This window comes from Arachis hypogaea, chromosome 14 (assembly GCF_003086295.3).
Source record: "Arachis hypogaea cultivar Tifrunner chromosome 14, arahy.Tifrunner.gnm2.J5K5, whole genome shotgun sequence".
Lineage (NCBI taxonomy): Eukaryota > Viridiplantae > Streptophyta > Magnoliopsida > Fabales > Fabaceae > Arachis > Arachis hypogaea.
This window is the reverse complement of record NC_092049.1, coordinates 139,737,072-139,756,362: the sequence shown is the minus strand read 5'-3', so window position 1 is coordinate 139,756,362 and position 19,291 is coordinate 139,737,072. Positions and strand designations below refer to the sequence as shown.

Below are 19,291 nucleotides of genomic sequence, written 5' to 3'. Positions count from 1 at the left end.
GAGGATTTTTTTTTTTTTTAATAATGAAGTAAAAGATTTGAGAAACTAATCAGACCTGAAGTTGTCAAGTTTAAACCCTAAACCCTGAACTGTAAAGTAAAGCCCCCGAAATAGTGTCCAACAAACTTGTGAATTGTGTAAATTTTGTTAGAAGGGCATGAAGAAATTTTAATTTTTTGGCCTCCCAAAAGTGGTTAAAGTATAATGTACTAGGAAAAGTAAAAGGAAAAATAAAAAGCATCAACAAATTGTACTTTTCAAATAATTTTCAGCTTAACCAACTTGGATTGGTCAAGTAGTGCGTGTATTTGTTTGTTTAAGTAAGTGTTAGGGTTTGAATTATGCTTTGTGTATGTAACAATTTATTGGTCAGTGACAAACCTTTAAATAAAGCTAAGTGGATTAGTCTTTGTCTTCCAATTAGGGGAATCTAGTGACTGAATCTAATTAATACATACTATGAAAGAAACAGTATCAGTTGGTAAAACTTTGGTGTAATACTTAGTTTTTGGTGTAATATTTAGTTATTGAATTTTATGGTATTTTATAAAACTATTGAGGCGAAACAATACATCCACGTATATACATTCACATATTGTATTGACAATATGTCCTCTGTGTATTGTATATTTTAATTAGCCCGAAAGCAACTCCCACAAATAATTTGAGAACACAAACACTATTTCTTTTATAAGTAGCAAATAATTTTTATATTTGACAAATAATGTATACATTTGATTTAAATAGTTGTGAGAATATTTAAATAATTATTTAGAGATTTATGAAAAAAATCGAACAAAATTCTATCTCTTGATTCATTTTTTACATTTTTTTAATATTTCAGTCATTAAAAAATTGAAAAAAAAAGTCATAAAAAATCACAATAATATATGTCTCTAATATCTGGTTCATTTTTTATGTTTTAAATTTTTTGAGAATTTGTTTGTTGTTCGTAATTTTAAAATTTGCTTTGTTAATATAAATTTTTGAGTACTACAGCTTAGCAAGTATGAATTATATTATGAACTTACAAATATGAAATATGTTCTATTCTATCTGTGAGCAACAAGTTGAGATTTTTTTTTTAAAGAATTATTATCTAGATTTGAAAAATCAAACATATTTACATAGAGTGATATTATTTGCATCTTAAAAGTGGACAAACTTGGGGAATATTGCACAGTTAAAAAATAAAACAAACCAAGAAAAACACTGGGAGTCTCAATTCCAACCATCGTTATCATCAAATGTTTTTTATTTTTTCTTCATTGGTGTTTATCAGGAATATCTACTTTGATATAAAAGCATCTTTACTCCAAAATCATGTGACTATGCAACATAAATTCCAAATATTAGCAATATCATACATAAACTAATATAAAAACTAAACTTGCAGTTTATTTAATTAACAAATGATAAAAATCAACACAAATTTCAAATCTTCTATGTAATGGAAAAAAAAAAAGCAAGAGAATTTTCCATAGCATTAAATCCAAGACATATATTCACTATGTCTTGCTGCTGCTGGTTTTCAAAGGAACAAAAACAATAAATAAAAAAAGGTATTATTGCTTGACACACATGAAGATACACTAATGATATGTGCAAAGGAATGATGAAGAACAAAAAATAACTAATCTTGATTGAAAAAAAGAATATCAAAATAAGTGCAAGAGATTGGACAAATTTCATAATACATGGCACTTCATAAAGTTAAAAGCTTCAATTAAAAAAAAAAAACCAAAATCCATTGACTCCTTAAGATGATCTATAAACCCAAAACTAAACAATTTCTATTTTTTCTAAGGTTCCATCAATGTGGACCCAAAAATAAAAATCCCATCAAGCTATAAGAACCTACAAGAATCCACTCATGGAAATCACTACCAACATGGTTAACATTCTTTAGGATTCCATATTATCATTTGATAATATATGTTGCTACTAGAATCTAAGTTTATTATATAAGCAAATAATAAGTGAATCTTAACCTTCAATCAAAAATATATCTGCCCTTTAGATTACCAATGAGACACCTAAATCATTAATTCTAATTTTTATTTTATGATTTGATCACATCACTCTTCTTATGGATTAATCACCTTTCTAGAAGAGTACTCCTTGGTTACCTCCTAAAGCCAATGTGTTATGAAAATAAATCATGGCCTAATGTAACTTGAGAAGAAACAGAACATATTCCAATTTTTAACTATCTAAACTAATAATTTTTTTTCCAAGTGGTTGGAACTTAATTAGATTTTGTTATGATTTCCTCACGACATTAATTAAATCCAAAACACTTTCCAATAAAATACTATGTATATTTATATATAAATACATATATTTATTAATTTATTTTTAATGTTATTTTATATTTTATACTAATAATTATTTTTTATGACTGATTTTAGTTTACTCTTACTCTCTTAGTATGATTATTTTCTAATTAAGACTTAGTCAGATAGAAACAACAACAGTAACTGGATTAGTGCTTGGTGGCCTTCCAATACAAAATTTCTTTACCTGATAGGTATGTTTGAAGGTCTTAAGGACCCTCAATCAACCACTCCCACTCAAATTATTTTAATTTAAAAAAAAAAAAAACCCACAAAGGATGTTTTGCTTTCTACTAACCCTAATCCACTTAGTGACCATTAAATTCCATCTTCTTTACATTTTCCATATGATCCAAATTAAAGTAAGACCAAATCCATTTTATGTTATTAGTCCACAGATTTTCATGCTAGACCCCCCTGATGGACCACATTAATGAATAAGTCAAACCACACCCAAAAAAAAAAAAAAATGGAGATAGCTTACATTTAAATTAAAGTAATTATTCTCTCCATTCTTTGATCATTTACTAGAAAATTAAAATCGTCTTTCACAATTCAAAATTTTTTAAATGATCTTCAACCATTAAATAGTTAGTATAATCAATTTTTAATTATTTAAGTAATTAATCTAAATAATTTCTGTAAACATAATTTATTAATATGTTAAAAATCATTTAAACTAATTACTTAAATAATTAAAGATTAAATAAAATTTTTTCAACCATGAAAAATTATTTTAGTCTTTAGATAAATAATAAAAAACTGAAAAAAACGTTTACTCTCAAATTTAATTAAGAAAAATGGATGTATCTTAATACTAATCCGAATAAACCAGTGATTTGTAGTAGTGGACTTTGCCAAAAGTTATCAGTATCTAAACATTTTCTTGAAATAAATCTAAATATTTCTCTAATAAAAAACACTTCATAATTAAAGTTGTCAAGTTGCTAACATATATTCTGCACAAAACAGAATATATTATGGCTAATCATTATTTGGATGAATAAAAACTGCACCGCCGTTTCATAAATACACAAAAATAATAAAATCTTCACGTTTTACCTGGTCTATTATTGTTATTTTTCCATTTGGATTTGTAATGTTATTATAATTATGAAATTTTTTAGGACCCTTAGTATTCTCTCAAATCTAAATAGAAAATTAGCTTAAAAATGCCACATTAATGTTTATATAAATATTTTGAAGACGTAAAAGTGAAGAATTTAACATTTCTTTAGATTTTTATAATGCATTGAGTTCTGAAGATTATGTTTATATAAATGTTTTGTTGTTAATGTGTTACGTTAATATTTTGTTTTTTTTTGTTGATTGTTGTTATGTAGATAAAACTCGCAATTTTGCTCGTATATGTAGATATATTTTACCTATAAAAAAGGGATTATTTCAAAGTGCTTTGACTTTGAAAATTTTTTTTTATATAATCTTATATAATAGATTGTGGCAATTTCAAACTGCTACAGTTTTTTAAAAGAACATATTTATCAAATAGCAATGGTTTATAGCCGCAGTAAATAGATTTATTGATTTTGTGGCAGTTGTACAAACGGTTTGTAAAAACTGCCGCAAAATCAAATGTTCACGCTCTAAACGGCTAAATCGTAATGTTTATAGAACCGTTGGCATGTCCTTGTAGTGATTTAACATTATCTCTCTTTTTCTTTGATCTCTTAAAAAGATTTTATTCTAATTTATCGGATTAATTACAATTTGCTTTATATATACAATAAAGGTAAATAGCAAAATAATTTTTAAATTAAATCCGACTAAATTATGTTTATTGTACGCATATTTTTTTCAAAAATATTATCATAGTTGTCTGTGTACTTTTATTTTTAATCTTGTCATCGTCTTTTTTTTTTCAATGTTATTGCTGTCATCATTTTCTTCTCTTCCTTCTTTTTTTTTTCTTTTCATTATTTTTTTTTCTCCTCCTCCTTTTCCTCCTCTTTTTTCTTCTTATTCTATTGTATATCTTCAGCAAAACAATTAAGGACAAAACTTTTGGTGTACAATACATAAATTTTAATACACAACACAAAAAATTTTAAAAATTATATTAACACACAACCAACAAAATATACATATTATACAAATTTTGATACACAATAATTTTAAAACATAGTACAAAAAATTTGGTATACAACATATAAATTTTTGAAAGAACACTTATAAAAAATATTGACATCTAATAACAAAATAAGTATATCATATAACTTTTTGTTGCATAACATACAAAGGTTTATTAATCTTTAAATCATAATACACAATTTTTTGACAGATCATATACCAATTAATAAAATTTATGTGTTATATGTGCAATTTTTTTTTATGTTATATTAATAAATTTTTATATTATCTAGCAAAATTTTATGTACTACAAAAAATACGTAATGCATACACATTAACTTTTATTAAATTTATATCAATTTAATTAAATTTAATTATTAAAAATATTTATACTTGTAACATCACCGTAATATATATATATATATATATATATATATATATATATATATATATATATATATATATATATATATATATATATATATATATATGCTGTTACTTTCCCAATTTATAATGACAAACCAATTTAATTTCTTAACCAAATTAACCGGTTTATCTAACATGTATACATAGGTTAAAATATAATAGAATTAGATTAAGTGTAAAAGAAAATAAAATAAATAAAAGTATTTATAAATTATAATTGATTGATCATATTATTAAATAATATTATTTAAATTATTTTTTATTAATTTAATATTAATAATAATTAATTGTGATAGAAGTAGTAGAATACATAAAGAGTATATAAAATTAACCACAAAATATGAAGAAGGGGAAGTTAATTATTGATTTTGAAAAATCTTGTAAGCAAACATGGTTACCAAACATAACAATAATAGTAGGTAGTTAGTCAAGTTATTAGTTCGTTACCAAATATGATAACTTGTTAAGAAAAGTCTAGGGGCCAGTAACTTTGTTAAATTCTAGCCAGCATGTAATCAGCAAAGAAAAGTGAACCATTGGATGAAATCTCACACTAATCTCACACCATTAAAATCATTATTGATGGCTATTTAATGGCTACAAATCACAAAAGTTGCTGACCCTCTAGCATTCCTCAATTTACTATTAGCGTAAGGGGATGCTTCATACCATACGGCTAGAGAGCTATTTGATTTGGTTCCTGATAAGGTGAAAACTACGTGTTAGAATACCATGATTGCTGGTTATGGGAAGAAGGGTCACTTCCGGGAGGCTGAGGAAGTGTTTGAGCGGACACCGATAAAGGATTTGGTTTCTTACGATGTTAGCCGGGTATACCCAGAATGGTAAAATGCATCAAGCATTGCAGTTTTTTGAGAGGATGACCAACAAGAATGCAGTTTCATGGAACTTAATGATTGCTGGGTTTGTTAACTGTGGTGATCCTAGTTCTGCTGGCCAGTTGTTTGAAAAGATTCCAAATCCTAGTACTGTTAATTCTCGGGTTACGATGTTGTGTGGATTTGCAAGACACGATGTACCTTATCCGCGGGTACTCAATCCGACCTTACTCAATCCGCAACGGATAGGGTAGGGTGCGGGTAGGGTTCTCATGCAGGTCGGGTAGGGTGCGGGTTGAGTCTCAACTCTATCCGACCAACCCGCACTCTATATATGTTTATATTATATACTTATACAAAAACATGTTTTAAGTGGATATTGAATTAAATACCTCTCACTAAATGTAAAAGATCTTTAATCACTAAAAGAAAATTATTAATTGATAATTTAATATTCTTTTTTACATAAAAATCAGTTCTATTTTAAATTATCATCAAGTTATATAATAATATTGTATATTTTTTGTAACCCGCGGGTAGGATCGGGTACCCTCGGGTTAAGAGCGGGTAGGGTTAGGGTTGGGATATTCTCAACCCGCGGGTAGGATAGGGTTGAGTTTATATAAAAATCTCAACCCGCGGGTAGGGTTAGGGTTAGATCCAAACCCTACCCATTGCCACCCCTAATAAAATTATGTGTTAGGTACCAGATAAATGACACAACAAAATATAAAGATGAAAAATTAGAAATTTGTATAAAATATGAAAACAATTAAATAACTTTCTTTGAAAATTACAACTTCTTTCTATCACAAAGAGATTATAATAACACTCTCTCTTGACAAAAGAGAACACACTTATCTCTATCATATATAGGAAAAAACTACTCAAAAAAATATTATGTTATTCTATCTGGATGACTTGATTGAAATAAATTAAAAAAAAAACTCAATTTATAGGTGAGTCTCTTCAATATGAATAATTTGTCAATTAGAGGTATATAATTTTTTGCTTTTTCAACCATTAAAATTCTAAAATTATAAATAAAATTATTTATTACCTATCATTTTGTTTAGTTTTTATTTATTTATTTATTTTCTAAAATTAGATTTATTAAGTTTTTTCGCATTATGGAGGCTAGGAAGCTTTTTAATAGTATACCTGGTAAAAACGTGGTCTCGTGGAATGTAATGATTGCAGCCTATCTCCAAGACTTGCAAATTAGTGAAGCTGTAAAGCTGTTCAAGGAAATGCCAGATAAAGATTTGTGTCATAGACTACAATAATTAATGGGTACAAATGCCCATCAAGAATGTAGTTTCGTGGAATACCATGATTTCCGGGTGTACTCTGGCAGGGAAGATGGATCGAGCAGCAGAGATCTTTCATTCCATGGAAGCAAGGAATATAGTTTCTTTGGAATTCTCTTATTGCAGGTTTTCTACAAAATAGCTTAGCTTATACTTGGAGAGTTTTGTTCTCACGATAGTTATTTTGAATAGTATGAATGATGTTCATTTTTTAACTCATAACCCATTGTATACATTGTACAAATATTCCATTAGCTCCCTAACGGGATTCGACCGAATTTATTAAGTTCTCGTCTCTCTAATTACTTTTTCTCTCCCTCTCTCTGTATATCGTCTCTTATCATTTGTGGTTTGTTTGAACTCTGAATTTAACGAAAACTGATCAAAATTGCTTAAATTATTGATGAGACCATTCTATTGAGAAAAAAAAAAATGCATAATGTATGTACAGACAAACTTAGAAATCAAGCGATCATGCATGCAATAGCCGTTACATCATACTTTCAGCTAGATCATTATTATTACTTAGAGCTAAAGAAGTGTTGAAAAAATTATTGATCAATAGAAAATAGTTTATTGGCTAGTTCATTGTTTATCATATATTAAATAATCATATATATAACATACACGTATCAACTTAAATACATATAAAATATTTAAAAAAAAAAAAAACTCTCATTATCTATTTATCTTATCACTGATTGATGATGTATCTTTCTACTAGCTAGAATGATATATAAAGTCATCATTTAATCCCCTCTTGAGTCAAAATCTTAAACCTCTTTCATAATGAAAAGAGTATATGTATTCTCTGGCAAGAGAGATTTATATGGAATGAAGAAAGGGAAAATTTTGCAACGACACGTTTATTGGGGCCCAACTATTGAATGAGCATTAATTAAGGATGCCCTTAAATATTAGTATATTTGATTTATGTTGGTTGCTTCATTCATATAACATGAATGGTTTCACATGTTGCCACCATCACACAATAAAATGTGATGCTTAAACAGTGAATACCAAACCACAAGTTATTTGTATGAAATGAGATCTACTGACCAAATTGGTATACTGGTATGTATGGTTTTGAAGGAGGGAGATGTAGTGGAGCTGAATTTTATTTTAGATAAGTTTGGTTTACCTGAATAGATAGTTTAAGATTTAAACATAGATATGTTATTGTATAGTTTTTTTTTTTTTTTTTTTTTTTTTTTTTTTTTTTTTTTTTTGAGTTTGAGTCCAATCTGTTTAAAAGTCCGAACTCATAAGTCACGAGTTTATTTAAAAAATATGTTTCATAAATTATAATTTAAAATAATAAATTTAAAAAAATTTAAATTAATCTTAAATGTATTTTAGACGTTATAATTCATAATTTATAAAGCATAATTATTTATATCAATCTTTAATCGCATATCATAACTATATTTATATTTTATAATAATAAATATTTCTTTTTAAAAAATTTTTTTGACTAATTTTGATTATTAATTTTTTTTTTGTATAAGTGAATATTAAAAGTTCAATCTAAGAATAATTTATTTTTACAAAAAAAATATTTTGACGAATTTGTCTAACAAAATTCGTAGACTTTTTTAAAGCCTATGACTTAGTATTTTTAAGTTTTAACTAATAAGTTTTACAAAAAATTTAAGACATAATAAAATGAATCGAGTCAAACCGAACCGATCCTTAAACATATTTTAATTTATTGAACCAGCCACCCCACAAACTTTTATTGGGTAGTCCAATTCGCTTCCTTCCCCTAATGGTGTGTTACGAAATATTTGCCTGCTTCAAATCATATTTTAATTTATCAAAATTCAGTTTTAATTTAAAAAATAAATAAAAATAAATAGAAGAGAGAGTATTTTTAATAATTTATCTTGTTGTCGAAAACTCAACAATATTTTTAACAACCAATAATTGTTAAAAATTCACTATCAGACATATGATGTCAATTTTATTTCTTATATAATTATCAAGAACAAAAGTTAAGTTACTTTAATCAATGTTGTGGTTTTCATATATATATATATATATATATATATATATATATATATATATATAATCTTTCGGAGACCACCTTCCCTGAATCCTCCACTCGACACAAAAAATATATATAAAAAATTAAACCTTCAAAAAATGTCCAAGAAACTTTCATGGAAATATGCCAAGAAATATGATGGTCTATAACCACAAGAAAAAAAAAAACAAATTTTATATTCAATCATACTTCAGGTTTAAGGCACCTTTACATATATACGCTAAAAATATAATTATTATATATTTTTTTTATCTTTTTAAAATTATAGAATAAATAATTTCATTATATAATATTAACTTTTATAACCAAAAGATATTTAGAAAAAAATTATGACTCAATTAGAGAATAGTAATTAATGTAATATTCCAAATTTTTAAAAATTAAATAATTAATTATTTATGAGATAATATATTATATTAAAATTTAATCTAATTATTATTTATTCTATTAAATTTAAATTATTTTTCAAAAAATAATTTAATAAAACAAAAATTAAATTGATTTTTATTGTTGTTATTATTATTACTATTATTATTATTATTATTATTAGGGTAAAGTATATTTTTTGTCCCCAAAGTTTGATAAAAATTTTAAAAATACCTCTAAGTTTTATTTTGTTTCAATTTTGTTCCAAAAGTTTTCGATTTGCATCAAATATACCCTCAGAGGCTAAATTTTCAAAAAATTTAAGACTAATATAAGAATAATGCATGAAAATTATGCTTGATTTATTTGTGTTGATGGGTTGTTCTTATGAAATTGTTGTTGAATCGATCTTAAATTTTTTGAAAAATTATTCGTCAGGGGTATATTTGATGCAAATCGAAAACTTCTAGGACAAAATTGAAACAAAATAAAACTTAGGGATATTTTTAAAACTTTTGTCAAACTTTAAGAACAAAAAAATACTTTATCCTTATTATTATTATTAAAGTTTAAAAAAAAAAAGAAAGAGAGCCGAGAGAGGGGAACGAAACCGTGACCCCACCAAGAGTTTTCGACTTCAATTTTTTGCGATCCGTAACTCAAATAAAAAATCTAATTCGGTAAAAGTGTCCGTATCCTCCTCTTTTATACGTTGGTGTTACTTTTGTCCGGTAGAAGTTGGCAGTGACGTAGCTCCTCTTCCTCTTGAGTTCGGCCAATTGGAGTTCTAGGAGGCACATATGTTTTTTTCTTTAGCAGCTCGGTCAGAAAATTTCTCCAAAATTTTTGTTGATTCTGATTTCATACGAAGGTAGGGATTTCATGTTGAAATTAACTGTTTTTAATTTATGAATGACATGGAAGTCTAGTGGATATTTGTAAATAATTTGCGATTGTTTGGAATGACTGGATGATAAGTTTGAATTGCATTTGTGACTGAATGTGATGAATATGTATTTGATTTGTTGGTATTGAACTAAGATTTGAAAATGATTTTTGATTTTGGAAATGTTTGAAAAGAGGTTGAGAATGGTTCGGTTGGGACCCGAAAATGGTGGCAAAGTTCGAGTTTTAGGGGAGATGCTGTCGAAATTTTATTATGAAACTTAAGACTTTGTTTGAAAAATTTAGAAAAAGGCTAGACTTGAAAAATTGTATTATTTGGCTTTTGATTTATTAAGAAAAGATTTACGTATGTGTTTGATTTATTAAGAAAAACTTTATGTTTTGAGTTTGACTGTCGTCCTCCTTAAAGTCTCGAGACCCTACCTTGAGATTTACTTAATAAATGATTCTTTTAAAGAGGTTTAAATCTGAAATGGTTTTGAAGTTGGGTTGGGAAAATCATGGTTAAGAAAGAACTGATTTTTGTATGAAAGAAGAACTTGTTGTAAGTAAAGTGGTTTCGGAGGTTTGGAAAGGTTATAAAGAGAGGTGTTGGTTTTAAATAAAAATGACTTGAATTCGGTTTATTAAGTAAATGGACATCTGTCACAGAAGAGTAGAGAACAACGACTGAAAAGATATTGAGTGTTGTTGGACATTAGTGCCAAGTGTCTAGTAGGACGGCGATATGTAACGCTCACTTGACACAATAGAGACGGCTCAGTGAGGACGGCGATACGTAACGCTCATTGGAGGCCATGGGCTTTATGTGTGAATGATTGTGCGGGAATGCCAGTGTGTATGAAATGGCTTCCAGGAGAAAGTGGCACATGCTTCAGCCGGAGAATTAGCGCCTGCAAGTACTTGCAGAGGTCATGTTCGGCATATTTCAGCTGGAGAATCAGCACCTGCAAGAAGTAAAAATTTGCAGAGGTTATGCCACTGGAATTCCTTATCTGACTTGCAAGTCGGATTGCGTCGGGTGCAGATCGAAACCGACAAATGAGATCATTACCTGCGACAGGACTAGACATGCATCATCATTATTTGCACATTTGCATTTGATTGTGTTTGCTTATCTTGTCTCTATGTGATTGTGTTGTTTGTCTTATTGCTATTTGTTTGTCTATTGATCTGTTTTCTGTACTATTAATTGGTGTATTGAGGTGACTGAGAACTGAGGTTGTGATTGAGATTTGTCTTAAGTTCGAAAAATTTAAAGAAGGTAATTAATTATATAAAGTAATAGTAAAAAGTATTTTCAAAAGGTTTGATAAAAATATAGTTTTATTGAGTAAAGTTAATTATTTGCATTTTATTTCATTACTCTTACGGCATTCCCATCCCCTACTGAGAACACGTGGTTTGTTCTCCCCCCAAAATCTTCCACCCTTTCAGTGACACAGGTTCGAAAACTCAGTTTAAAACGCGGGCGATTATTAGTCTTATTTGAGTTAAGTTTATGTGTTTAGTCGCTTTCCTAGAATTCTCTCGCCTTTGTTAGTTAAGAGTTAAGATTTTATTTTATACGGAGGAATAGAAGTTGTATCTGAGTTTCATTTGAATTCTTTTGTATGATATTTATTATTAATAATAACTATGTGACTAGTATTACTTGGAGATCTTTGATATATGATTTTAATTAATAGAAACAAATTTTTTTGGCTTTTTCCTGAAAATTGAAACGCTATTAAATAGTAAATACGGAAAACAGGTCAGTAATACCTCACCTTTTATACGATCATGACGTGCTAAAAATTAAAGTGTTATGATTGACATATAAAAGTAGTATTATTTTCACTCCTATAAATTTCACCTATAAACTTCAAAAATATATTAGAGAAAGATTTAACCTTTTAAATAAAGATTAGAAACCAAAACTAATAACTTTTATTCTAAAATTTTTCTAGCTCAATTTATTTTTACATTCAACCAAACATAAGTTATTCTTAAGAGGGAAATAAATTCATTATTACAGGGTATTTAAGTAAATTAAGAATACATAGTCGCAATTCCATCGTTTACATATCTAATGTAGTATTACTGTTGTATTGTACGTAATTTGTACTCTATAAATCCCACACTATCTCTATCTTCCACCGCATCCAAAAAAACACAAACTAAAATCCATTCTCAAAAAACAAAGATTACAAAAAAAATATATACACAGAGAGATATCAAAATAATTTTGTGAGAAAATTCAATTATCAAGAACATGAGAACTACTCCATCATCATCATCAAACAACTCAACAACTTCGGCAGATTCAATAAATGATTTCAGAAACTTCCATTCTCCAACTCCTTACTTGTTTGGTGGGTTAGCCCTCATGCTGCTACTCATAGCGATATCGCTGCTCATCCTAGCTTGTTCTTTCAGAAAGAGATATTCTTCTTCTTCTAATAATTCTTCAGCTTCTGGTGGCGACGAAGAAAATAATAATAATAATAATAATAATATATCAACAAAAATAGTGATGGATTTGGAGCCTAACATTGTTGTGATTATGGCCGGTGAGACTAACCCTACTTATTTGGCTAAACCGATTATTTCATCAGTAGCTACAACCACAGTCACAGCTGTAACCACCGCGAGTCACTCGGAAAACCAAACTCCTTTAAACTAAGTACTAGTTAGTAGTTACATAGATTAAACGATACCATGTATTAGCCAGTATAAAAAAAATATCATAATTGTTATTCATCTTGTAGGCTTCTTGTATTATCCTTTATGGTGCACTCTAATTTCTAGTCCATTATCATATATGTAAATTAAATTTTATGGTGTACTCTAATTTTCTAGTCAATTATCATATATGTACACCATTTTTGTAGGCTTCTTGTTGTTCTCATCAACTATATTAAAGAGTAACAATGTTTAGATGTTATTAATTAATTTCTTATATGTTTTATTTGTATTTTTTTTTTCTTTCTACTATATTTTTTTCTTTTTGAATTTTGGCTATTTTTTCCAATTTTTTTTGGATCGGATGGGGTAAATTAAATTTTATGATTCGTAATGAAAGATTGGTTGGACCAAGCAAATTACATGAGTTTTTAATTAATTATCCTCGCTGAAATATATAATAAACACATACAAAGAATAATATAGCTAGATATTATTAAATAAAATACTAATAGTATTAGCTAACTAGTTATAGTGGAACTAATTAATTATCCGTTTTTTGTGTATAGGTCTCTGTTTTTTAACAAACTTTAATTTTTAGTTTGAAGTTAAACAAACTCACAAATACACAATTAATTAAAGCTTGATATATAAAACTACTTTACTTACAATGCAATCAGAACTAAGTCTTATTAGCTTATTATTAATTAAATTTTGTTTATTAAACAAATGTTAATTTAATTTATACAGGACTCTGATTTCTACATATATAGACTTAAATGTGAAGTAACGTAAGCAAAAACCTCACATAATGCTACATAGCCCGCATAGAAGTAAAATGAAATTGAAAAGGGCCTCAAATGCGGTGGAAGATACGAGGGAGTTGTAGCAAAAGGAAGATGGGAGCGTTCTACCATTCAATTGAATAAAATATTATTGGAGATTGGTACCCTAATTAACAAGAGAAGTTCAATAAAAATGGGTCAATCTAGATGTTTCATCACTGAAGCTATATTTGGAAAGGAAAGTGAAATTGAGAGAGAAAGATATATTATATTTGGTTTAAAAGATATAAAATTAAATTATATTTTAGTATTTTATTTAATTTAAAATAAATATAAAAATAAAATAAAAATATATATTAAAATATATATTTTTAATTATTAAAATTTTAATTTTAATTTTTTAAATTTTTAATTTTTATATTTTTACTTTTTAAAAATATTGAAAAGACTGAAATTTTGTATCACAAAATTAAAATTTTAGTTTCAATTTTTGATCATCTAAAAATTTGAAAATAATATCAAATTTTAATCTTTTTATCCGAGTTCTAATAACTGAAAACAATATTAAGGATAAGACAGAAAAAAATAAATTAAAAGACTCTTCATGCAAGTCTTTCCATATATTATAATATTTAACCATTTATAGAAAAAATTGAAATTAAGTTATATTAATACTACATGATAGAATAATGAAATAATAAATATAATTTTTCTTTTAACTAATGGTATCAGTTTTAAATCGTTTGCACAAATTAAATAACTGTGAGAAAAGAGTACTCATTCCGCCAGTAATTAGTTTTAAAGATTTGAACAATTATACAAATTAATTTTTAATTAATTAATATCAGTTATTTTTTATTATAAAATATATATTTTTATTTTTATGTTTTCAGAGAATTTAAAATTTAAAATACAAATTTTATGATTTAAAATTTAGAATTTAAGATTAAAAAAAATAAAAAAATGACTAATATTATACCAAAACAAAACACTAGTTGATGATGATGGCATGTAGAAGCTATGCTTGTTTGCATAAGCACTTCTGATGATGACGTGTGAATGGGATTTGATAGTGATCAATGCTTATTTTCTTCTAAGTAATAAGAATATAGAACCTAATTGTCATCATCTATTATATTGTGTTGGTTAAGAAGTTTGAGTGCATGACCAATATTATTTCCTAAATTAAAGTTGGATAGAAAAAGATGTAACTAGTTACATAATAAGCATATTTTTCAAATTAAGACAACATACTTTAACATATATTTTCTTCCTTTGGTTGAAAATTTATTTCATTTAGTAGATAGATTAGTACAACAAGACGTGGCGTCTCGGAAGTGTGTATTCAATATATATATTCATTTGGAATTATTTATTAATTAATTGATGCAAATTAGTCTAAGGAAAATTCAAATAGTAGCAACAAAACTAGCAATCAACTCCACAACAATCTACATCATCTTCTTTTCGTAGTGGGAGACAGATGAGAAACATTATTATATTATTTAAATTTAAATTCGTGATGATTTCATTTCCAATGGTGACCACTATTCCAACTAGGTTTCACATTTTTCTCGCTGAGTTTGACATTGGTATTAATTATTTGATAATTAATTTGATGCGTGGACACTAAATCAAAACCAAAGTTGGTTGGTTTCTTTCTTATTTTTGATTCATTTGTGGCCGCATATATATAGATAGCCCTCAATAATCAAATCCAATGGGCTAGCTTAGACAATCAATGCATAAAATGATGATAATATCAAATGATTGTTTTAGTTTGTTTAAAACAAACTTAATTTATTCAAAATAGAATCAAATTTGTTAATTAGGGTAAATAAGTTCATTTTAGTAGGATAATTTTGTTATTATTTGTTTATTTTTATAGTTTTCATCTAAAATATGCAATTATTTATATATACGGAGCACTTACACTGCTATTACATGTTATTTATTAGAAGGGAAAGTATGAGGAGCTAATGGAATATTTGTACAATGTGTACAATAGAAGTTTATGGAGTATTAGAGATATAATTATTAGTGTTACCTTTTTTTATTAGCTAAAACTTTTGGGATGAGTGGTATCATGACATGGTATTAGAGCGATAGATCCGAAAGGTCAGTTTTTGGGAAGATGTTTATTATCCCTAGTACTCATATAGTTATTCTAGATAGCATGGAGGATGTACACATTGTACAAATAATCCATTGTCTCCTAGCGGAATCTTTATTAGAATTGAGATTTGTCTTACATCTTAGTTTTTGAGTTAAACCAATTTAATCAATTTCAATTTTAATAATATTGTTAGGTCATTTATTTACTAATGTGAAAAAAAATTTAATAAATATATAATAATGTACCAAAAAAAAAGTTTTAAATGTGAGATTTTTATTCATTTTGTGAGGAGAGAGAAACATGTGGGGCTTTTCAATAAATTAAAAAAAAATTCATTACAAAAGATGTTACCCTTGAAACATTTTTTTATTAATTAATTTGGAATAATTGAGATAGTATATATTTAAATTAACATATATTATCACTTATTACAAAGAACATAACATGCACAAAGAATATATTTCTTGCAAGACAGAAAGCTGTTCCATAATAATCTCCACATTGTCCTTCTTCAAATGTTTCTTTCTCATGACAATACTTCTTGCAACAACATATATATATAATACAAATTAGATATTCCAAAACATCTTTAGTAGTTGAAGCAAATATCATCTTTAAACAATATCACCATTTATAACATATATGTTTTATTGAGTGTCTGAATGTTATTGTATAATAGAGTGTGATAAAAGAATGATTTCATTGTAATTTTTCAACTGCATTAGGAATAGCTCCTACCTTTTTTTCATGTTTTCAAAATTAATATACAGCTTAATTGGGAAAATATTTATTTAAAAATTACTAAAACTATAAAACATTATTTGCACATCAATTAAAACTGTTCAAAAGTTAATGTAACATCTTTTATATCACTTACAAACAACATAATGAAAAAGAATACATAGGTATATATCTTTTTTGTTTTCCACAATGATAATGACTAAATATATAAATTAAGCAAGCAATGAAAGATTGTTTGAAAGAGAGCAGCATGAGCATATATAAATATACACTGTACTCACATCGCAATCAAATACACGTTTGATTTCAATGAATGAATTCCTTTCAATCTCAGGTGACTCATTATTCATATTCTTTTTTGCCATTAACACTACTCTTATTAGCTAATAAATCAAGTAAATATAATAATCCTATATAATCCATAGTTAATTGTTAGCAGAGACTAGTAGGGAAAATAAAGCATTCGAAATTCGTTTCCAAATTGGTTTCTCTGTGGGTTGGTGGACGCGACAACCGGGGTTCGCAAATTATAAATGTTGACATTACTACTTTTTTTTATTATTATTATGAGAAAAATTTAAAATAGTCTCTGACAATTACTTCGAAAGATGGCGAAGTTCTTGATAAAAAAAAAATCAACCCGACTCTTGGCAATTACTTCAAAGGGACAACCAGGCCTCTGTGCTAAAAAAAAGTCAATATTTTTTTTTTGCACAAGAGCTAATCAGTCCCAAAAAAAGATCAAAAGCCGAATTAGGTATTTTTTTTTTCTTAAAGGTCTCGTTGTCCTTTCGAGATAATTATCAGGGTCGGATAGAGTATTCACTCTATTATTATTTGGTGGCTACTCCAATGAAGATTTAATGATTGTCATCATGTGAAGATATATCATTTTGACCATTGGATGATAGATTGTAGGGCTTGATTTTATTTGAAGTAAAAGTGTTACCTTTATTTAAAGTGTTGCAAAATAAATAAGTTACACTTTTTAAACAAGAATCATCATGAGAAGATGTTTTTGACATCTTCATGGGAGTAGCTGCCTTATTATTTTCCATACAATAATGATAATTATTTGACAAGCATGAATGACTCAGATCCTATATCAAGTGGTGGCTGTGATGCCCTTTCAGGACATTATTTTTCTTCACCCCTTTATTCAACAACAATAAAATAATTTCCCACTCAAAATGTTGGATTTTATGGTAAAATAAAGTGGCTTTTTGAGATATGAGAAATTATTTTTTTTTTTATTTCTCATGACCTCTTTTAAGTTAATGATTAATTTTTTACGAATTTAGACTCCGTTTAAGAGTTTGTCGTAAATTAATAAATTGTTACATATACAAGGCGAGATTCAAAATGTCGACACTTTCTTGAACGGACAAATAAATTAACAATTTGTTCGACCAACCCAAGTTAATTTATCTAGTAACTATTATTAGTAGTAAATAATAAATGAAGCACAGTCATTTTTAAAATTTTTGAAATTTTTGAAATATTAAAAATATTTATTTTAATTTAATTTCATACACTATAAATAATGATGTTTTTTAAAATAAAAATAAAAAAAATAAGGAATTCTATGTTATTACAAGTGATGGTTCTACTGATTTAATTTGCTAACTCTACATAGAAAGGATGATAAATTATATTTTAAAAAAATGAGATGGTAAATAGTCAATCTTTTAAGAAAATATAAAATTAAATGTTATCATAAGTCTTGCAAAGTAAATGAAATATACAATATATAAACATGATGACTAGATAGATGACAAGCATCTCATTCATGCACATACCTAGTCATACGTACGATATTATTGACCTAATTCAATATAATTTAATAGTAGGTTCTTATATATTGTATCGTTCATAATATAGTACCGATCCTAAGTTGTTCAAGTACATGTATCTGAATTTGAGAAGAAAAAGCAGTGCAAAAGAATAGAGAAAATATAACTATATAAGTAAGAAATGTAATGGATATTCCAAGGAATATTATTTCCAATAGTTACCATTTTATAAAAAATAAAAATAAATAAAAAAAATCTATACTCACTACTCACAGAGGGGCCAACCTCTACAGTTACTCAAAGCTAATTAAAGGGAGCAGCGAATACCATGTATGTTGGGATAGAGAATTTTCTTTTCTTTTTTTTTTTTATTTAAATATATTTTTATTTAATTTTACTTTTAAAATTGTATTGGTTTAATTTGGAGTTTGGATACTTGTTTGGTTTTGAGAATAAGATAAAAATAAAATATTGAGAATAAGACATAAAAGACAAAAATATAAAAATTAGAATTTTTATATTTTGTTTGGTTTTGAGAATAAAATAAATAATATTTTTATTTTTTATTTGGTGAATAAATTATGAAAATTTAATTTATTTTTATTTTTTTATAAAAATTAGAAAAAAATATAATAATAAAAAATATAATTATAAAAATAATAAAAAAATAAATTATATCTTTTATTAATATTTTTATATTATTTCAGTCAAAAAAATATAAAATATATAATTTAATATTTTAAATATAATATTTTTATTTATATTTTATCTATTAATTATAATTTTATGTCTTTATATCTGTATTTTAAATTTTTAATATCTCATATCTATAAATAAATGTAACAGACTCAAAGTAACCCTTAGCTTTATTCTA

At 26.5% G+C, this 19,291-nt stretch overlaps 1 protein-coding gene across 1 annotated transcript; it reads left to right on the top strand.

Annotated features, from left to right (window-relative positions):
* Positions 1–12,572: 12,572 nt before the first annotated feature.
* On the top strand, positions 12,573–12,983 carry LOC112743390 (protein GLUTAMINE DUMPER 6-like). The gene has a single exon (XM_025792603.1). The coding sequence runs from the start codon at positions 12,573–12,575 to the stop codon at positions 12,981–12,983; it is 411 nt and encodes a 136-aa protein (XP_025648388.1).
* Positions 12,984–19,291: the final 6,308 nt, after the last annotated feature.